Raw genomic sequence first — 20,866 nt, 5'->3', positions numbered from 1 at the left:
TTTTCCCCCTCCCAGCCAGTAACCAAAGCACTAACTTGCTCAGCTTCCTAATTTTCCCCTTCTTTCCCTAACAGAAATTCCAGCTACCTCCAGTCATCTCCCCTATGACTCAAGCTCCAAATGCCTCATGCAAACTCCCCCACTTCCCTCGGAGACTGGAGTCCTGTGTTATGAGATTAGGGCAGCGAATGGTAGGCCACTGAATTCTCGCACTGGAGATCCAGGTCCTCGTTCAAGATCAGAGGGAGGCAGACACAGCATGGACACCGAGCAAGGCTTGCAGTTTTCCCTTTTGGTGCTGATGAATTATTGTGTTTTTGTCTGATAGATGGCTGCTATTTGCCTCTTAAAATATGACTCTCCAAACTTTGCAACACCTCTCAGTAGCAGGTTCACCCGAAACAAATCACTATGGGGACTCTGACATTGAGTATTTTGCTAAGCCTATCACTGAAATATAAAAGCAATTCCTTTTTATTAAAAACCTAATGATACAATAAAAGTGCACATTATGCAAATCTATGCTAATTAGGTGCAGCCCTCAGACTCTTGGCACATCACCAGTGCTGTCCTTGGTGTCCAAACACTTGGATGTCCACATTTTAAAAGCACATAAGGTCTCTCAGTTAGAACAGATGGCCAGGGATTGTGGTTAATGGGATACATAAGATTTCACCTTTAGGGCACTGGTTCAAATGCACATTCCTATCACTGCCATCTGACGGCCCATCAGAAATAAGTTGGTGCTCTTAGTCTACACATCACATAAGCACCCTTGTTGGCAGTTTCAAAGGCACCAAGGACTGAATGGCAAAGAGACTTATTTCCTTCAGGTTACATCTGAGAGGTGGCCAGTCTAGGAGAAGCTTGCAGTGCTGCTGCCAAAGCCGTATCTGGTCTGTGAGCAGAGGGGACTTCATCAATGCTCCCCCTTCTCCCCCCTTTTAAGGAAAAAAGTAAACGTGGCCAGAATGACGACTTTGCACAGGTGGTAAATGCCTGCACTGGCTCACCTCTGCCATTAAAGCTAGCATTAATGGAAGTGTTCTTGTTTTCGTGCTGAACAACAAAATGCTAGGAGCCAAGGTAACTCGAATTTTATATCCAAGTTGTGTCACATGATTGTCCTTCCTAGAACCCATAATATACGCACGCCTGAGGGCTGAACTGCAGTGTCAGAAAATGATGGTGCCACTGATTTTTATTGGCCAGAACAGCCATGAGTTTTGCACTGGTCAATATTAGAAAAAGTGTCCTTTTTTATAATAGCAAAGAGTCCTGTGGCACCTTATAGACTAACAGAAGTTTTGGAGCATGAGCACGACGAAGTGGGTATTCACCCACGAAAGCTCATGCTCCAATACATCATCTGTTAGTCTATAAGGTGCCACAGGACTCTTTGCTGCTTTTACAGATCCAGACTAACACAGCTACCCCTCTGATACTTTTTTATAATGTAATTTTAAAATGAATGGTATCTTGTTAACTACTGAGGCTATAAAAAAAAATCTATTTTAGCATTTCTTCAATAAAGCTGCTATATTGACCAGAAATGCTGTGGACACAAGCCAAGTAATTATTTTGTTTGAGTGTTGATGTGTGCGCAATATGTAGAGTGTGCACAGAATTATAGAAGTTAAAAATGGTCAAAGTCTCAGTTAGATCATCTAATTAATCCACCTCCCATGGCAATATTGTTCCCACACTAGCAGTACATTTTGTAGTACTTCCTCTAGACTAGTTTTAAATGACTCAGGTGATGTGTCTACCACCAGTTCCCTTGGGAGCCAATTTCACAGCCTAATACAGCTCACAATCAGGCATCATTATGTGATGTTTAGCCTAAAATCTCTTTTTATTTCATCCCATTATTTCTATTAATACAATTAACATACAACACATTCTAACAATTATGAAAACTAATGACTACAGAACGATAAACATTCTATATAATTTAAAACAGTGAAGAGCGATTTTATTTTTCTAGAACACATTTTCAGTATACTGGTGTGTTTAATCCAGTTACTATGCAACACTGACAGACCAAGCCAATTGCTTTTCAAACATAGTAGGACAAAATGTATTTTTAACAACATTTTTGTATGGCTTAGTAAATAGTCCCAAACCATCACAAGCTTTCAATTTCCAGTAAGAATATGTGCCTCACAGAGTTGCTTAAATGGAAGCAGAACCTGTGGCATTATTACTGAAATAAGTTAAACAGAGTTTCAGCTATGTGTCAGATGACTTCAGTGTGTGGAATAGTGTCAGGCTAAATGTCCAGGTTTTTTTGAATGGTATGATTGAAAACTGACCAAGCATTCATAAAATAAAACGTAAGCAATTTTCCATAAAAAGACAGTATAAATGAAGTTCTAAAAAATCACATCCCCAGAGTATTTCATGTGCTCTCTCATATGGAGATGAATTAACTTCTTGTAATTATTTGAAGTGCACAATTCTAGACTAAGAATTCATATTCATCTTTGAAACCTTGGCCCTGATATTAAACTAGAAGCTGGCCCACAGTAAATCAGTCTTTTTCCTTGAATTGTTCAGCCCATTTCAATACTGGGTTTCTATGTCTGGACTTTAAGAATATAATTTTTAAAAGAGGTGCTCAAGCCTTCAGGCTAGCCCTAGCATAGTCAACATACAGGCATGAGCACATGGATTCATCAGTGTCTTGTATCAGAAACGCAAACGGCCACAAATAAACAGCAGAAAGATCAATGGGGAGTTATACCCAGCTACATTTAATAAATAACCACCCCACTTTTAATGCAAGTGTCAATCCAGCAAGCATTCGATGCAAGGTCTACGTGAAGGGAAAGATTAGTGACAGGAGAACTTGCAATGTTCCCAGGCAATGTTAAATTACAAAACCTCTGGCCCTGTAACGTTCTCACAAATAAGGTAATAATTGCATTTATCTTGAAATTCTCCACTGCTTCCCTAAGGGTAGTGTAAGACAAGACCACAACATACAATATGGCCGATATGCATATGGCAAATGTTGAAAGTTGACCTTGATTTCACATGTACCAGAGGGTAGTTATGCTGTTAATTTCAATACTAGGTTGCTTTTTACAATAAAAGGTGAACATAAAAAGCACGAAACAGCAGTCAGATGATCTCAGACACAAGACACTTAAAACAACTTCTGTGCACAAAGGAATGCAAATAGGTCCTCTCCAATAGTTTTCAGAAGCTGTTGGTGTTATTAGTGTTTCAATCAGAAAACGTACTCATTTCTTCCAAAGGGAAAGAAGAGTTTAAAAAGACCCTTTTACTCAAATCTTCAGAGAGTTTGCTTTCTCTCCAGCCATTTCCCTCTCATCAGCTAAAATCAGAGTAAAAGCATTTCCAACTGCATTGCTGGTCAGTTTTACTGAAAATAGTATCAGCTTTTCAGTTTTATTTATAAATACTTAGCTCATACATTTACAAAATGTGGACAGTTAACACTTGCCACCATTCCATTTACACACCAAAATGTATACTTGGGGGCAGGAGAACGAACCTTTGCAGACATGGTCAGGACAAAGAGCAGATCACAGAGCATCACTACCAAATGTTTACTGCATAACAATGCAAAAGCTTTCTCGAAGCAGCAAATTATGTAAAATGAAACCAATACCGACATTAGCTGGAAGTAATTCATTATGTGAAGGGTTTAGCATCTTTTGTTGTTTTCACAGTACAGAGCGTTATTAGAGTATATTAAATTCTAGTAGAGCTAATCAGTTTTACACACCTCACTTGTCCACATGATCTCTAGGTTCTTACCATTAGCAACTACACATTACCTTGGCAGGTGTTCAAAGGGTAGCACACACTTCTATAAATTAGAAAGCAGGAGAACATAGGCAGAGTCAACAACAAATTAATTTAAAAGGCCAAAATGTACAAATCTCACTTTGTTCTCATATTCATCTATACTGCAACATAACAGTAGCTATCCTGACATTCGTTCACCTACGTGGACCACATCTGCTGAACGGACATTCTGGTTCCATTGTTGGTGCATATTTTCAAAAGCAAACAGTGTAGTTACACACTGATGTGCAGTCTGAGTGTTTTAGTATTAACGAATCAGCAATTAATCTTTTAAACGGCAAATAATACCCTCTCAGAAGAATGGAACAAGTAATAAATTAGGACTAAAAACCTGCTAGAGCATGCCTTCTGAACGAAATGCAATGGCCTGTGGTATGTGAGAGGTCAGACTAGAGCAGGGGTGGCCAACCTGTGGCTCCGGAGCCACATGCGGCTCTTCAGAAGTTAATATGCAGCTCCTTGTATAGGCACCAACTCCGGGGCTGGAGCTACAGGCACCAACTTTCCAATGTGCTGGGGGTGCTCACCGCTCAACCCCTGGCTCTGCCCCCATTCCACCCCTTCCCGCCCCCTCCCCTGAGCCTGCTATGCCCTTGCTCCTCCCCCTCAGAGCCTCTTGCACACCACAAAACAGCTGATCGGGAGGTGCTTATTGGTGAGGCTGCTGGTGGGCGGGAGATGCTGGGAGCGGGGGGGGGGGGGAGAAGAGCGGATGGCGTGGGGAGGGGCTGCTGGTGTATTACTGTGGCTCTCTGGCAATGTACGTTGGTAAATTCTGGCTCCTTCTAAGGCTCAGGTTGGCCACCCCTGGACTAGAGCATAACAGTCCCCCCTGTGGCTTTGAAACCTATGAATGAATCATTTAAGTCACAGGAACATAGGCACTGCTATGCTAGATCAAAACCAATGGTTCAATTAGTCTTGTACTCTGTCTTTGAAAGTGGACAGCACCACAGCTGCTTAAAACGAAGGTTCAAGAACCATTATGCTAGGAAGTTATGGGATAACCTGCCTCTAGGCAAGCTTTAGGACAGGATTCTTCTTTACAGTACATATAAAAACTGGACTGGATCATTAAAAAGATGTCCCAAATGATGGAAGCCCCATTACTTCCCTGAAGTGACTATTCTGCAGTGCTATAGCTCTCACTAACATTTTTTTTCCTGATATTGTTTATAATTTTCTCTCAATTTCATCCCATTCCTCTACGCAATATCCCTTTGTTGCAGCTTAAATCATTCCTCTCCTCAATGCCCCTTTAAATAGATATAGACAGTTATGCCCCTCTCAAACATTGCTCAGTCAAACTATATAGTACATACTTGGCTTTTAACCCTTTTAGAAGTCAGGCCAAGCTCTCTGAGAAGTTTGGTTGCTCTTCTCTGAACTCCTCCGAACTCCTCCAACTGAATCAATTTTTTTTTTTATAAGAACATAAGATCGGCCATACTGAGTAAAATCAAAGGTCCATCTAGCCCAGTCTCCTGTCTTCTGACAGTGGCCAATGCCAGCTGCCCCAGAGGAAATGAACAGAACAGGTAATCATCAAGTAATCCACTCCCTGTTACCCATTCCCAGCTTCTGGCAAACAGAGGTTGGGACACCATCCCTGCCCATCCTTGCTAATAGCCATTGATGGACTTATCCTCCATGAACTTATCTAGTTCTTTTTTGAACCCTGTTATAATACAGAAGTGCTCAGAACTGAATACAACAATCTGGGTGCAGTTACAGCAAGGCTATAGAAGTGATGTCTATGTGCGATTTTGTATTTCAAATTATTCCTGTCCCCCCCGCCGCCAAAATGCAATAGTTTGCAGTTTTCTAAGTTTGCACCTCACTTGTTTTTTTGGTTCAAATGTCTAACCGTTCTAGCTATTTCCTGGCCTTGCTGATATTCACAGCTCCTCGCAAGTTACTGTGAATGTCCTGAGCGTGCTGTTTACCAGCTTCCAGATAACTGATAAAGATGTTAAGAGTGGACAGAGCATAGGTCCCAGTGATACTCCACACCCATCTGAACATACTACTGTTTATCTCTACCTTTTAATAGCTGGGGCCTTCAGGCAGTTTTTGATCCCGTTGGCAGCATTTCTACCCAGGCCAGTATGAATTGATTATTAGACTGACACAGGCTACACTTGTGCCACATTTCTGCTCTTTCTAAAGTAGAAATCAAGCTTGGTGTCTTGATGCCTGATAAAGGGACAATTAAGAATTTGCAGTGAAACTAACTTTGGCCCTATGAAAACGAATGTGGAATTAAATGCACGTCCATACCTCAAAGACATTAACATTCCAAACAAGCTGCAGACTGTTTTCTTGACAAAAGCCACCATTATTTAGTCATTTAGACTACTTGTAGACATGAATAGCCTCCAGTTCACAGACGAAAGGATAACCATCTATCAGTGCGAGAGTCTAAGTGTGGATAACAGAACACAATACAGTGAAATCTGCACTAATGGCCATCTCCAGTTGACAATCCTGTCTTATGAGATCACTTTACAGTCTCCCTCAAGGTTTCCAGCCCAATTTTGTTTGACCTGTTATGCAAGACAAACTTTACTAGATATCTCTTTGTTGATCGCTGGGGTGGCTGCTTAGAATGACTATCACAGTATATATATTTACCTCTGCTGAGAATGTAAGTACTAGTTGCATGCTCTTCCCTACTTTAAGATGCTTAAAGCTCATCTATGCCAGCACTCTAAGAAATCCTCTAACTTCTGTTTGAAAAGCTGATTTTTAAAGACTATTTCCGACTGACTGCAAGAATCTTCTTAGAGTAGTTCAAAGAAAAATATCTAAACAATAGCCTGACTCCAAGTAACTCAGTTTAAAACATTTGCACAGGTTCTAGATGACCAAGGGTCTTAAATATTCTTATAAAAGTTGTAACGTTCAGCGCTTCAGGACGTTCAAACAGCTGCAGCCAAAGGCCAATAGATTTTGTAATGGCCAACCAAATTTAAGAGAAGATTTGTGCTCTATTGGGTATTTGAATGGAAAAACTCCCAAAGGAGCTAGTTATCTGTTGCTTAGCTACACACTAATAAAATTGTTTCCCTGCAGGTAAATTACTCTCTATTACTATGATGTTCCCTAGGAAAAATACTAATTGAAAACACTGTTCTAATATGTCCAGCTGGAAAATATTAGCTTAGGATGGAACTAGCTTGACACTAAGTTGCCAGCTGGCCATGCACAATGGAAAAGGAAAGAGGCCTCTTGTAGACAAATTCCCCATTTTCCAACTCTTTTGTACCCCAAATAAAGTAGTTATTAACCAAAAACCTCTGATTCATGTGAAAAAAATCCACCTGTTTGTGATTAGCACTAAGAAATCTGTAGTTCTGGTGTCAAGTGTGTACAGGGAAGGGTAAGCCAAATACAAGATCAACAATGGTGGCACACTGAATAGTAGAGTGACTGGATAACCACTTAAGGTCCAAGAACGTACCCAGCATTTCTGTTTTCAATCTCCCTGCTCTGGCAATAGGAAACAGAAGGCAAAAAAATGCAGTTCCATAGTTGCATATCAGCCCACTCCACATCTACTCAGATTCCTGCAATTCCCTTCAGTTAGGAGTATTTCCAACCAAAGAGCAATGGGAGTGTGGACTAAGATGGTGGCTTCTCCTTTGCAAATTATTTGAGGAATTCCAGTGCAAGTGGAAAAGGACTGGAAGAAAAACTGAAACGGCCCAAAGGGACATGTAGACGACATATTCAAAACTGAATATACCTTTTAGGTGTAGTTTCCACCACTTTCATTGGAGGAGCATTCAACAATCTAGACCACCTCTCTGGGAATATTTTCTGCAATATTCAGAGCCTACATTTTTGCTTTGCAGCCTCTTAATTTCTCCCCCAAACCATCCCATCTGCACCGGAATGCTTCAGAAAGTTTGTACATATTAGCCTCAATTCCCTGTCTCTGGTACTACTGTCAAATTCAGCAAGCTACAGAAATGACTGGAATTTCTTAGCTATCCTTTTACTCTTGAAAAGCTGGGCCTTCACCTCCAATTCCTGGGCCATATAAGAATGTCAGAGCCTGCCAGGTCTGACAAATCAGATAAGAAAAGATGGCAGCCAGACAGCAGGTATCACGTAGAAGTGAGAAAGGAAATGAATGAGGTCCTATATGTGTTGCTATTTATGGAGCCCTTCACAACAGAGGGGCAGCCCTGTTTAATGTAGTTCTAATCAAAAAGAAAAAAACAAAAGGAAAGGATAAAGACAACAGAAAAAAGTCAAAAGGAAAAAAAATAGTTCAGAAAGCTAAACAGGAGAGGAAAGGAGGAAATGAACAGATATTGAAACATCCAAAGTGAAAACAAAAACTGGACAGAAGATATTAACTGCAAACAAACTTGTCATGAAGTCAGAAAAGTTTAGGACAGCGCTACAATGTTTGGTTCTGGGCTAATGCTGCAGGAGTGGTGTTTTCAATTAAACTAATTTTTCTAGAAATAAGCTAAGTAATGGAAAGAGGGGAAGGGGAAGTGCCTGCAGGAAGACGGGTTTCATATAGCATCTAACTCATTGCCACTTCTTTCTGCCGTTCTAATAGCAAACGTAAAGCTGCTTTTTTTCCATGGTAAATGTCATTTTAGTTTAGATGATAGATCCTGTGAAAAGTCAGAGCAGAACTTTAATAATTCATGCTAGCCTGAACTTCTTAACCCTGATTTGAATTTAACAAAGACTGTCTGTTTTCATACTAATGATAAACGTATGCACGGTTTTTACAGTATTATTTTTGTTTTAAAGAAAGTTGGCTTGTTCTGGAAACCCTATCCGTTTCTTTCCCCAGACTAACAAAATTAAGAGGGAAATATACAAACAAGTGAGTTGCATCTACAGTGTAAAACAGCAGGTGAAAAAGAAGGCCACTGTAATATATTTTTATAGTACACCTATGTGAACTAAGCCAATATATCAACATCTCTGTCAAGTAATACAGCTGTTGCATTTCCCCTAAAAAATACTGTTCACAGTAGTGCTGGACTGAGTTTACACAAACTGAAGTCAACTAACTTAGCCACCAAACAGGCATAATGTAGGCAAGCTTTCCTGCAGTGGCCCACCAATATGCTTTGATCTTGATTTGGAGGGACCTTTTTTCAGGGAGAGAAGAATGTCCATAACCATTCATTGGAGCCTCTGCTGAGACAACAAAAGGGCCAATTTTTATGATCATGTGTGTGATATGGACAACTGGTTCCATAAAGACTTCTAAAAATGGAGGCAACCTAATAGGAGATCCAGGATATTAAAGAATCATAGAAATGAAGGACTAGGAGGGACCTCAGTAGGTCATCTAGTCCAGACCCCTGCACTGAGGCATGAAGAAGCATTATCTAGATCATCCTTGACAGGTGTTTGTCTACCCTGCTGTTAAAAACCTCCAATGATGGAGATTCCACAACCTCCCTATGAAATCTGTTCCCACACTTAACTACCCTGACAATTAGGAAGTTTTTCCTAACGTCTAACCTAAATTTCTCTTGCTGAAGTTTAAGCCCATTACTTCTTGTCCTGTTCTCGGTGAATAAGGAGAACAATTTATCACTCTTATGTTTATAACAACCTTTTACGGACTTGAAGACTGTTATCACATCTCTCCTCAGTCTTCTTCAGACTAACCCCTTTCTCCTTCCCCTTTTTTTTCCTCCCAATCTTTTTGCATATAGGTCATATTTTCCAGACTTTTAATCATTTTTGTTGCTTTCTTCTGGACTTTCTCTAATTTCTCCACATCTTTCCAGAAGTATGGCGGCCAGAACTGGATACAATACTCCAATTGAGGCCTTATCACTACTGAGTAGAGTGGAAGAATAACTTCTCATGTCTGGCTTACAAGACCCCTGCTAATACATCCCAGAATGATGTTTGCTTTATTTGCAATAGTATTACATTACTGACTCTCATTTAGTTTGTGATCTTCTATAACCTCCAGATCCCTTCTGGCAGTACTCCTTCCTAGGCAGTCATTTCCCATTTTGTATTTGTGCAATGTATTATTCCTTTCTAGCTGTAGTACTTTGCATTTGTCATTATTGAATTTCATCCTATTTATTTCAGACCATTTCTGCAGTTTGTCAAGGTCATTTTGAATTCTAATCCAGTTATCAAAAGAGCTTGCAACCCCTCCCAGCATGGTGTTGTCTGCACACTTTATGAATGTACTCTCTATCCCATTATCCAAATCATTTATGAAGATATTGAACAGAACTGGACCCAGGGAAGATCCCTATGGGACCCACTTGATAGGCCCTTCCAGATTGATTGTGAAACAGTGATAACTACTCTGAATTTGCTTTTCCAACCAGTGTGCACCCACCTTATAATACATTTGTCCAGGCTATATTTCTCTAGTTTATGAGAAGGTCATGTGAGAGAGCATTAAAAGCTTTACTAAAATCAAGATATATCATATCTACTGCCTCCCCACTATCCACAAGGCTTGTTACCATGTAAAGAAGGTTATTTGGATGGTTCGACATGATTTGTCCTTGATTTATCACCTTAAAGGTAATAAAAAAAAGGTAATAATTGGAGATATACCAATCTCCTAGAACTGGAAGGGACCTTGAAAGGTCATCGAGTCCAGCCCCCTGTCTTCACTGCAGGACCAATTTTTGCCCCAGATCCTTAAGCGGCCCCCTCAAGGATTGAACTCACAACCCTGGGTTTAGCAGGCCAATGCTCAAACCACTGAGCTATCCCTCCCCCAAACCAATCTCTTAGAACTAGAAAGGACCTTGAAAGGTCATTGAGTCCAGTCCCCTGCCTTCACTAGCAGGACCAAGTACTGATTTTTGCCCCAGATCCCTAATTGACCCCCTCAAGGATTGAGCTCACAACCCTAGGTTTAGCAGGCCAATGCTCAAACCACTGAGCTATCCCTCTCCCCATAAGAGAACCTTATTGTCCTCTAGGTGCTTACAAATTGATTGTTTAATTATTTGCTCCATTATCTTTCTGGGTACCAAAATTAAGCTGACTCCTCTATAATTAGGGCTCTGTGTCCGTCACGGAAGTCGTGGCAGTCACGGATTCCATGACTTCTGCGACCTCTGTGACTTCGGTAGCAGTCATTGTGGCTGACCCCAGGGCCACCCAAGCAGCTGGCTCCAGCTGTAGCAGCCCCTGGGACAGCCACTGCTCGGGTGGCCCCCAGGAGTGGCCGTGGTCCATGCCCCTCTCCCCTCCCCGAAGAACCCCCCCAGACGTGCCCCGCTCCCAAGATTTAGTCACAGGTAGTTTTAGTATAAGTCACGGATAGGTCATGGGCCGCGAATTTTTGTTTCTTGCCCGTGACCTGTCCATGACTTACACTAAAAATACCCGCGACAAAACTGTAAACTTATCTATAATTCCCTCGGTTGTCCATGTTCTCCTTTTTACAGAGAGGTTCTATATTTACCCTTTTTCAGTTTTCTGGAATCTCTTCTGTCCTCCATGAGTTCTCAAAGATAAATCACTAATGGCTCCTATCTCCTCACACAGCTCCTTTAGTATTCTAAAATATAGTTCAACAGACCCTGTTGACTTGAAGACACCTAACCTTTCTAAGTAATTCTTAACTTGTATCAAGATATGGTCCACACTCTGAAAAAGTTTAACAGAAAGATTGTCTTGGTTCATCTCTGTCAATTCTAACTCAGAGGCATTTATTTAACATCCTTTTAGAAATTACAGAAACTATCTACCAGTTGGACGTACCTAGGGCTTACTATTCAAAAGTACTGAGCACTCACAACTCAAATTAAAGTACACGGGAACAGCTGATGTTCCAAAAATTCAGGCCCCATGAGTATCTCAACCGAGTTGCCCAATCATCAAAACGCTTACAATTAGTGGCTACTCTTGCAAGTTTTGGCCTTACTTTCTCTATTGCTCAGTTCCCTATTTGCAAAATAGGGACAATACCTCCCTGCCTGAGACAGAGGTTATGATCAATTGATGAAGCACTCAGATGCTGTGGTAAAGCAAACCTGAGAAAACTCTGAACAAAATTAATTTTAAATTCAATGCAACGTTTGGACAGTATATAGCAAATATGGTAGGAGGTGCACATTGAATAGTGAGGCTAAAAAGCAATACTGAACTGCTGCCTCACTTATGGAGAACTGTCCATCCTGTGCCCTGAAGGAGGCAGAAGTCCTATGGAAAAAATTGTATGAACATGTAATTAAAGACTATCAATCCATATGCATTAGGTGCAGAACTAAAGTCGCATGGACATCCTAATACTGGCATTTCCTGGCACCTGAATTCTGGACTTTGCAACTTTAACATTCTTTTATCAATTTTTTTGTTATATTTTAAATACATACATAACCACACCCCACATATATTCTAAATGGAAGGAATTTTTTTTTTTATCATCATGGTAAGAGCAGGCAAGAAGATTTTGTGCCTAGGCTGTTATGCGAGAGTGACATAAATGTATAGACTAAGTATGTGTACAGTAGATAGACAAATTATACTCAGGAGAGCTTTGCTTTGCTTTCTAGTGTACAGGTCTGATATCAGAAATTTACCACAGCCATGATCTCGCTCAAATTCTTCATTTTCCCTTTTAACTCTGCAGTTTCCTCCAATTACAACATACTGCATCTAAAAGTATTCCAGAGTAAGGGGGAGACACTTTGTAATTCTCTCCTCCCTCCTACTTTGTATGCATCACATTTTGTTGTGAACATATATTTGCATCAAAAAATACATTTATATCTTCACAGAATTCAAAGACAATTACTCTTCTGTTCCTTTTGACAGACCGCACAAAAACTGTTTCTATTTGCAGCACCTACAGCTATTTCCAGCCAACTGTTCTGCTGTGTTAAGCTGTATCCTTCTTCATTACAAGCATAAAAACTAAAAATTGGTGTAACTTTTATTAAAACCAGTGTAGTCCAAAATATGTAAATGCATAACCTGAAGGCACAACATTAAGTCAAAACAAGACATGATGGCTTTCAAGTGCTTATAGTTTCCTACAGGTTGCCAATAAGCAGCAGATTTCCATTACTGCTTTATCCACAGTTGAGAACAAACATCCATGAAGATTAATTACAGGTAGGACCGTCCAAACAGCATGAACTCTCACCTTTATGCTTCCTCCAATGAGATCAGGCGGCTCTTCGTCTGTTTCTAAGGCAACATTGATGGAGGCAAAGGGACGGCTAGCCATCTGTTGCATCTCACGGAGTAGTTGCTAGTGAATAAACACAGAGGTATTAATACACTGTTCCAACATAAAGAATACAAAAATATTCGACAGATTTTACTGAATATGGAAAGATATAGACTCCAGCATGCAAACGCTTCAAAACAAATTCCTGATGCTTTCACTGGGCATAAAGATGACACAAGGGAACCTGATGAGAACAATTTCTAAATAAAACCAACTGTATAAATATAAACAGGTCTAAGTCACTCCAATGTGAAAATTTTGTATGTCTACACAAATCAGACAGCTGCCAGTGTACTTACCATATTGGTATACCACAAATTAACATTAAACATCCCTGTGTATTATTCTAAACACTCCAAATGCATCTGTGAACAGCAAGCATGGCTTGCAGGAATATGTTTTATTAAAATACATGTTCCTGAATAAATCTTTAGAAGCTCCTAAAACACAAGAGGCATCTTTTATTGTTCTCTTTACAAGTTAAGTTTTAGTGTTATGACTCTGTCTCAAACATACAATGGCAGTCTCTACATGGCAGACTACAGTTCCAATTTTAGTTTAGCAGTAGTACAAAAAGATATCCTTTTTAGCTCCTGTGGTTAAAAGTCCCTTGCACTAATTGCAAATCAAGTGACTGGTAATGAGATGTAGGTGTCAAACATCAATTCCAGCAAGAATGGGAATGATGTGGCACCCTGCCCGTAAATAATCAAATAGCATCAGCCACTTAAAGATCAGCATACTAATGAAATCCCTTTGATTTATATACTGTACTGTATTTACTATTACACTTTTGTATTACTATTACCTGTCAATCACCTTACTATAACTACTACTTCTGATCCCAAAGCAACTTTGCAGACATATGGAACAGTACTGTATCACTGTTCATTCCTGTCCATGGCTTGGTCATGTCCCTCCAGCTGATGTTCGACCATCTAGTCAGTGGTTGGCCTCTGCGTCTGACTGACTTTGGTTGTATTTGCACTATTTTCATTGGCATCCTATCATCTGTCTTCTGCAGTGTCCGCACCATTGTAATCTTCTGAATTGCAGCCAATCCCATATCCTGATTTCACATCCTACTCTCCTTCTAACTTGTCTTAAAATCACTCCACTATACAACTGCCATCTTCGAAGAACTTATCTTTACTGCCTCCAGCCTTCTCATGTCTGTTCATTTAATACAGGTGCCACCAGAGTAACTATGTTACTCTATGGTCCTGAATAAAGTAAAGTATAATTTCCAACTGTGAGCTCTTCCATACAGGAGACAACATTGGCTGGGTATGGCAGCAAAGGAAATTTGTAATTTCCTTAACTCCATTGCTACTAGCATGGGTCTGGCCTGACACAAACAGGGTTCTGACATTCTAGCTTGGAATGCATGTAATATGTTTAGCCGTTACCTGAAATGCATGACCATTTCCATTTGCTAGGTCTGGCTTGAATACCATGTAAGTCAATCTTGACTTGCTGTATTGTTTTTATAACAAGTACGTTTCAGATGTAATGGCTTACTAGGCCAATCCGTCATATTCAGTTAATAATGATTTAGTTAGCATTGGTCCTGCTTTGAGCAGGGGGTTGGACTAGATGACCTCCTGAGGTCTCTTCCAACCCTAATATTCTATTATTCTAATAGGAATGACATGTCATAGCCTGCCAGGAACAGGTATCTGTTGTTTCACCCTAGTGCTCTTGCCTTCCCAGGTTAATGAGCATGGACTGCTTGGATCTGAAATCAGTTTCCCTTCTCCTGGATACAGTTTGCTCACAGCACATTATTCCATAATATTCAGTGCAACCCTTCTGGGCTTTCCCAAGATGAGCTATCACCATCTTGGAGAAGTATAACTACAACTCTATCAGTACTAAATGTATTCTCTATACGCAAAAAGCTAGACGACTGAGATGTTGCCAAAGATTGCAAGTTAAAAATACTCCCCCCCAAACTTTTTAATGTTCTTACTATTGGTAGGTGAAAAAAATCAACTAATTATTATTTGCAGGACTCAAGATGTGTTATGCAATTTGCAAACAAATAAGATGAGTCCCTTTCTCAGCCAACCTAAGACGACAATGTCAGGGTGGCAGAAAAGGATCTAACATACCAACAAAGGGAACAAATTTAGGTTTAGCAGAGTCCTTTAGAGCCATAATTTCGGTATTTTCTTTAAGCAGTGCACCTCCTTCTGTCCCTCTTCCTCTCTTGTCCAGCTGACTTCTGCTCAACTCATTCACTGCTGACTGAGGTTAAGAACATCTTTGTTCCCCATCTCTCTTCTACTCTGCCATTTCCACCCACAGACAGGAAGTGGGGAGCGAAAACACTGACTTGGTGAATTTGAAATAGGATATATGGCTTTTCATCTGCAGGTCCCTGGTGTGAATGTAGACAAGGTCAGTAGTGACCAACAATCTCTGCTATCTAGTCTTGTTTCAGTTTGGTGCTTTATGTGAAAAGCTGTTTTACTGTAGTTCCCATGGATCGGTATCCACATCATACAAATCATCATCAGGTTTTGCACTCTTGTTGGCAGTATCAGCTAAGGCACCAAACAGGAGACTAAAAGACCACTCCTCTCATCCCTAGAGTTGAGGCACACTGTACTCCTGGGGGAATTCTGCGCCACTGCGCAATGCAGAATTTGTGCACAATTTCACGTTTTTCCTGCAGAACTGGGGCTGCAGAGCTTCTGGGAGCCACGATGGGCCGCTGGATTCTGCAGAGCCCAGCTCTCAGTGAGCAGAATGCCCAGCCCGCGGGGACAGAGGCTGCACGCTCTGGCTGCCTGGTTTGGCAAAGGGTGAGGAAGGGCAGGGCTGCACCACACCACGTTCCCTGGCAGGACAGTAAAGAAGCTGGGGTGGACTGAAGGCTCTGGGGGTGCAGGTGTCTAGGACGTGTGCTGCCCCACGGCTGGGCTCTGGAGGGAGGGGGGTGAGAGTGTCTGGGCTCTGGGAAGACGGGGTGCAGATGTCTGGACTCTGGGGACGCCCATGGCTGGGCATTGAAGGGAGAGGGGTGCAGGTTTCTGGGCTCTGGGGGGAGAGGGTGCAGGTGTCTGGGCTCTGGGGATGCCCATGGCAGGGCATTGGGGGGAGATGGGTGCGGGTACCTGGGCTCTGGGGGTGTGCACGGCTGGGCTCTGGGAAAGGGTGGTGTGGATGTCTAGGCTTCGGAGGTACCCTGTGCCTGGGCTCCAGGGTGGGTGAGAGTGTCTGGGCTCTGGGGGGAGGGGAGTGTAGGTGTCTGGGCTCTGGGAGCCCCACTCAGCCCCCTCCAGTACCCCCAAGTGGAACTGGGTTGTAATAGGGGTTTCTTTAACTCTCTGCTCTGGGGGTGGGGTGGGGAGGATCTTGTTGTTGTGTGTATTGTTGATGTGCTTGTTGACAGGTATTTTGAAATAAATTACTGATGTGATTACCTTATATTATTTTGACAAATAAAATATACAGAATTTTAAAATATTGTCGTGGTGCAGAATTCCCCCAGGATGATGTGGTGAGGCTCAGACCACTATGACTCTTCTATGGACAGAGGACTTCAATTTGTAGGATTTCAATCCAGCACCTTTTACCAACACAAAATAAAAAAAATAAAATAGCAAATCTTGGTCTGATTTCTAAAAGATTAGCAAAAGCAACAAGCTATACAATAGCACTGATTTGCGATATCACCACAAACAACTTAAAAGGAAATCCTAGAAATCAGATTTTCTGTGCCTATGTTGATCTTTTTGACTCCCTGCCAGGCAAACTCCGCAGTGGTAAGGAACCACTCACTGATCTATTAAACCTCCAGAGTTTTAGAACACTTAAAATATACTCAGCAGATCGCAAACTAAAGAAAGTGTGAAGCAGATTGTTGAGTAGTCGTTCCCATAATTGTCCCCTTCAGCTATCATAAAGTGCTTTGTATAATGGCTATAAAATCAGAGAACAAGCTGCCCTGAAAAAGATGTCCAAAAGAAGAACGAACTAACTCTTACAAGTAAGTTTAGTTTACTAAGCACAGTGTGGGGTTTAGCAACATCATTCCTGTTGAAATCAACAGAAATGTTATGGGATAAAATCCTGGCAACACTGTGAAAATACAAACAACTTTGAAGTGACATTACTGCCTACATTTTCCGAATTAGACAAGGATTTAGCTCTGCAACTACCATTCATTTCAACAAAGGACTGTACCTCTCAGTATGAGTAATCTGAATATGTGGAATACTGTATAAATGCTGGCTATTATTGCCAGTTATTACAACAGACATCTATTTCAGAATAAAGTCTGGCTCTATCTCAACAACTGTATGGTCATATTTTAAGATGGAAAACCACTTCCTGTGTTTCAAATAGACTGACAGCTCATCTAAGGATAAGGAAGTCCTTTCAAAAGGCAACCCAACAAATATAGCCTGAGTACTTAACCTGCACAGGCTGAAGTTTGGCAGTTCAGCCTGTGTGCATATTTTAATGATATTGCCCTAGTTAAGTATTAAGCTCCCTGATATACAGACTGGTTGCTTTTCATATTTGTATAGAGTAAATCATGTAACAAAAAATAAGATCCACTATAAAAATGAGTTCTAGAAATAAATATTCCTTAATTAAGACCTTATTTTTCCCCGAGAGACACATTTTGTACACTTAATCTGTGCACATATATCCCTGCTGAATGACTGTCAATGGGGTTGATGTTTTAATGAAGGTTTTGTGTTATAGAGCTAGGGAGATACATTTTGCATGTGTGGTGTGTGTTCTTATCTGGAAAGAGAAAAGAAGATTCTAGTGAAAATGCAAAGTTTGTCAGTGGAAACATGCTATGTGGATATTAGGTTGTGGTAAAGAGATGTCCCATAATTTGGAATTGCCTTGCTTTCAGTGGTTTGCTTTGTGGGATGTCACACAACCCACCTTAATCAACCACTTTTAAACAGTGTTATTTATATAATACATAATTGATAAGGCTGCAGGAGTGTTTTAAATCACTTGTGCCCTGAACGAATACTTTAAGTTAAAATGTACTGTAAGTTCACAATAGGATACAACATATACAGCAGTCTGGAATGGCCAATACTCAGTACTGATGTAACTACATTTTTAAATCAGTGAAACATGTGCAAGTCTAATTCATACTGAGCATCGCAAGCTAAAGAGATTACAGGGCAGTTGGCATGGAAACAGAGCCCCAAGGCTTTGGTACAACAAGAGACTAAGACTATTTGACAGTAACAAAGTGAGCAGAGAGCATGTGGTGGGGAGAAGAGGGTATCAAGAAAGGACAACAATTCGGGGTGCCCCTCACATGGACCCAAGATAGCAAGTTGATGTTGAAGAAACTACACTGTTTCAGATCAGTGGCTCTTTAAAATCTAGTAGCTGTAATTCTCAGAACTGCATATATGTGAACAGACTCCCCAGTGGTGGGGGAACCCCACGTTAATATTGATGTGTTACTGATCTGAGAAGAAAGAGCATGAGAACTTAGGGAAATTGTTCAGTGTCTTGCAATGGTAGAGTATTGCATGAGAAAGTGAAAAATGTATAGTTATGAATAGAATTCTGGTGCCATTTGTTTTTAATTGAAAGTTTGGCCTATACGTCATGTGTATTGTCCTGTGTTGTATGTTGTGTGTGTGTCATGTGACTATTTTTAATTATTTTTATTTTGTTGCAACAAAAGTCAATTTTTATATATGTATATATAGTACCACACCATTTTAATATTATGGTTGGGGTATAACTATCATAATATTATTAATACCATTTTTTTTCAAATTTCAACAAGGTCTCAGTTATAAATATATGTAATATATTTTTGCCTCAATAAATAATGCAATTGCAAACAAAAATAATTCTCTTTTATTAATCACAGTTTCTTTCTTTCTTTCTTTCTTTATTTATGTGTTATTCAAAGAAAAAATGTAAGGGGAAACCTCAACATTAAGGTAAAGATAATATTAACAAAATGTCAATTTCTTGTTTAGGTTTTTATAAACTTGTTTGCACTTTTAAATATAGTTATAAGAATGTGATAGCAAAAATATTTAAAAAGAACAATTTATGCATAAAGCTAACCAAACAATTTCAACAGGTTTCCGCACCCTTAACTCCCAAACACAACAAAGTTTCATGGAAGTTTAAATACCTCAAAGTATTTGCATGGACCTGTATTTAAAATTTATTTTGGTTTAATATTATAGTTGGTTTAATTTTATACGCTTTTCTTTTGTTATGTTATGTTAATGGGAAACAGTGGTTGTTAAAGTTTGTGCTTCTAAACAGTTAACAAGAGTGAAATTGGTATCACAAGTAAATTAACTCTAGAAAGTTTGGTAAAAATTATGTTGACTCTTTTGCTAACACAGAATGTTCAGCAGGGGGGAAAAAAAGGTAATAGACCTCACAGAAGATTGGGAACATTTATTTTAGCAGTTAAGCATTACATTTAGCATAAAATATTAGTAATGCACCTCAAATGAAAAGGAATGTCTATACAACAATTGCAAAAGTATACCTTGTGTTATAAAAGACTCGGTCCCTATTACATTCTAAACAAACTAAGTTAATCTTTGTTTTCGGTAACCCAAACTTATGTTAACTAACAAAAGTTGTTTAAGTTGCATCCCACAGACTAAAGACACCAGAAAGTATTGTTGGTGTCACTAGGCATAACCCTAGGTAACTCGGGGGGGTGGAAGACCACGAGTGTCGATGAAGCCCCCCTGCTCTAGGCCTAAGTAAACCAAGGCCCCCCCATGATGAACTTTAACCAACCTAAGTGGCTGCAAAACAGAATGTGTAACAGTTCAGTTATCAGTTGCAACACAGTTCAAACACGGTCTCAAGATAACTGCATAAGAAAAAATCACTAACAAGCTGCAGCTGCCAAGGTTGATGTAACTGCTACAGGGGGAAGGAGAGGGGGGACGAAGAAGGGGGGGAATCAGCTTGGGTATCAAAAAAGGGAAACTGCTTGTATCAGTGTGCTTGATTTGAGACGTGTTAGCCTCCTTGCACCCGCTTTGAGATCTCAAATAAACTTTGTCTGCTTCTCCACCCTGGTGTGTTCATTGGCACGAAGCACACTGGGCAACGAACCCTGCTGTTGCCCCCTCGGGCCCTCTGTGCCGGCAACAGTTCTTGGCGCCCAACGTGGTGCTCGAGGCTGAAATTTAGCCTTGCCCAGATCCCTCCTGGCAGCCGACGGATTGCGGCGACGCCCGACGCCCAGTGCACACCGGTGATTTCATCGGGGGCCTCAGCGGAGACGTGGTTTGATAGACCCCAGAGGGCACAACGGTGCAATGCGCTCGGATAGTGGAGAAGCAGTTGCGGGCGATGGTGTGGAACCGGTCTCTTGGATAAGGTAGGAACAGTCCAGTTGTCTGGACTTTTGCCTGTTAAGACCTGGGGACGCCCAGTGTCTCCGTATCCCTAGAGTATGGGGTAGGGACAGAGTATGGCAGGCAGGGCAAGGTGTATGCCCTTAGAATGCATTCTAGCAAATTGGAAAGTGTTTGGATCGGATCCGATGGCTAAGAGTAAGCTAAAAAGGTTCTGTACAGTAGACTGGCCTCAATATCAGCTAGAGAGCCAGGAAAGGTGACCACCGGAAGAATCACTTAATTATAACACAATCCTTCAATTACTCCTGTTTTGTCAGCGAACGGGTAAATGGAATGAACATCTGTATGCGCAATTTTTTTATGGCTTTACGAAATAGAACAGATATTTTGCAAAAGTGTATAAAAAGCTTGTGAAACTTGTGTGCAGCAGAGTTCTTTGTACCTGAGTACAGAATTCTCCTTTTTT

At 40.7% G+C, this 20,866-nt stretch overlaps 1 protein-coding gene across 3 annotated transcripts in view; it reads right to left on the bottom strand.

The window, feature by feature from the left end:
* Positions 1–20,866, bottom strand: part of ATRN (attractin) — a 231,779-nt gene that overhangs the window by 6,534 nt on the left and 204,379 nt on the right. For all 3 annotated transcript variants that reach the window (XM_039540648.1, XM_039540650.1, XM_039540653.1), the window contains one exon: positions 12,965–13,072. In XM_039540648.1, coding sequence (XP_039396582.1) covers positions 12,965–13,072 — 108 coding nt within the window. The remainder of the gene's footprint in view (positions 1–12,964; positions 13,073–20,866) is intronic.

Source organism: Mauremys reevesii, linkage group 5 (assembly GCF_016161935.1).
Source record: "Mauremys reevesii isolate NIE-2019 linkage group 5, ASM1616193v1, whole genome shotgun sequence".
Classification (NCBI taxonomy): Eukaryota; Metazoa; Chordata; order Testudines; family Geoemydidae; genus Mauremys; species Mauremys reevesii.
The sequence above is the reverse complement of the archived record's forward strand: the minus strand, read 5'-3'. Positions and strand labels throughout refer to the sequence as shown.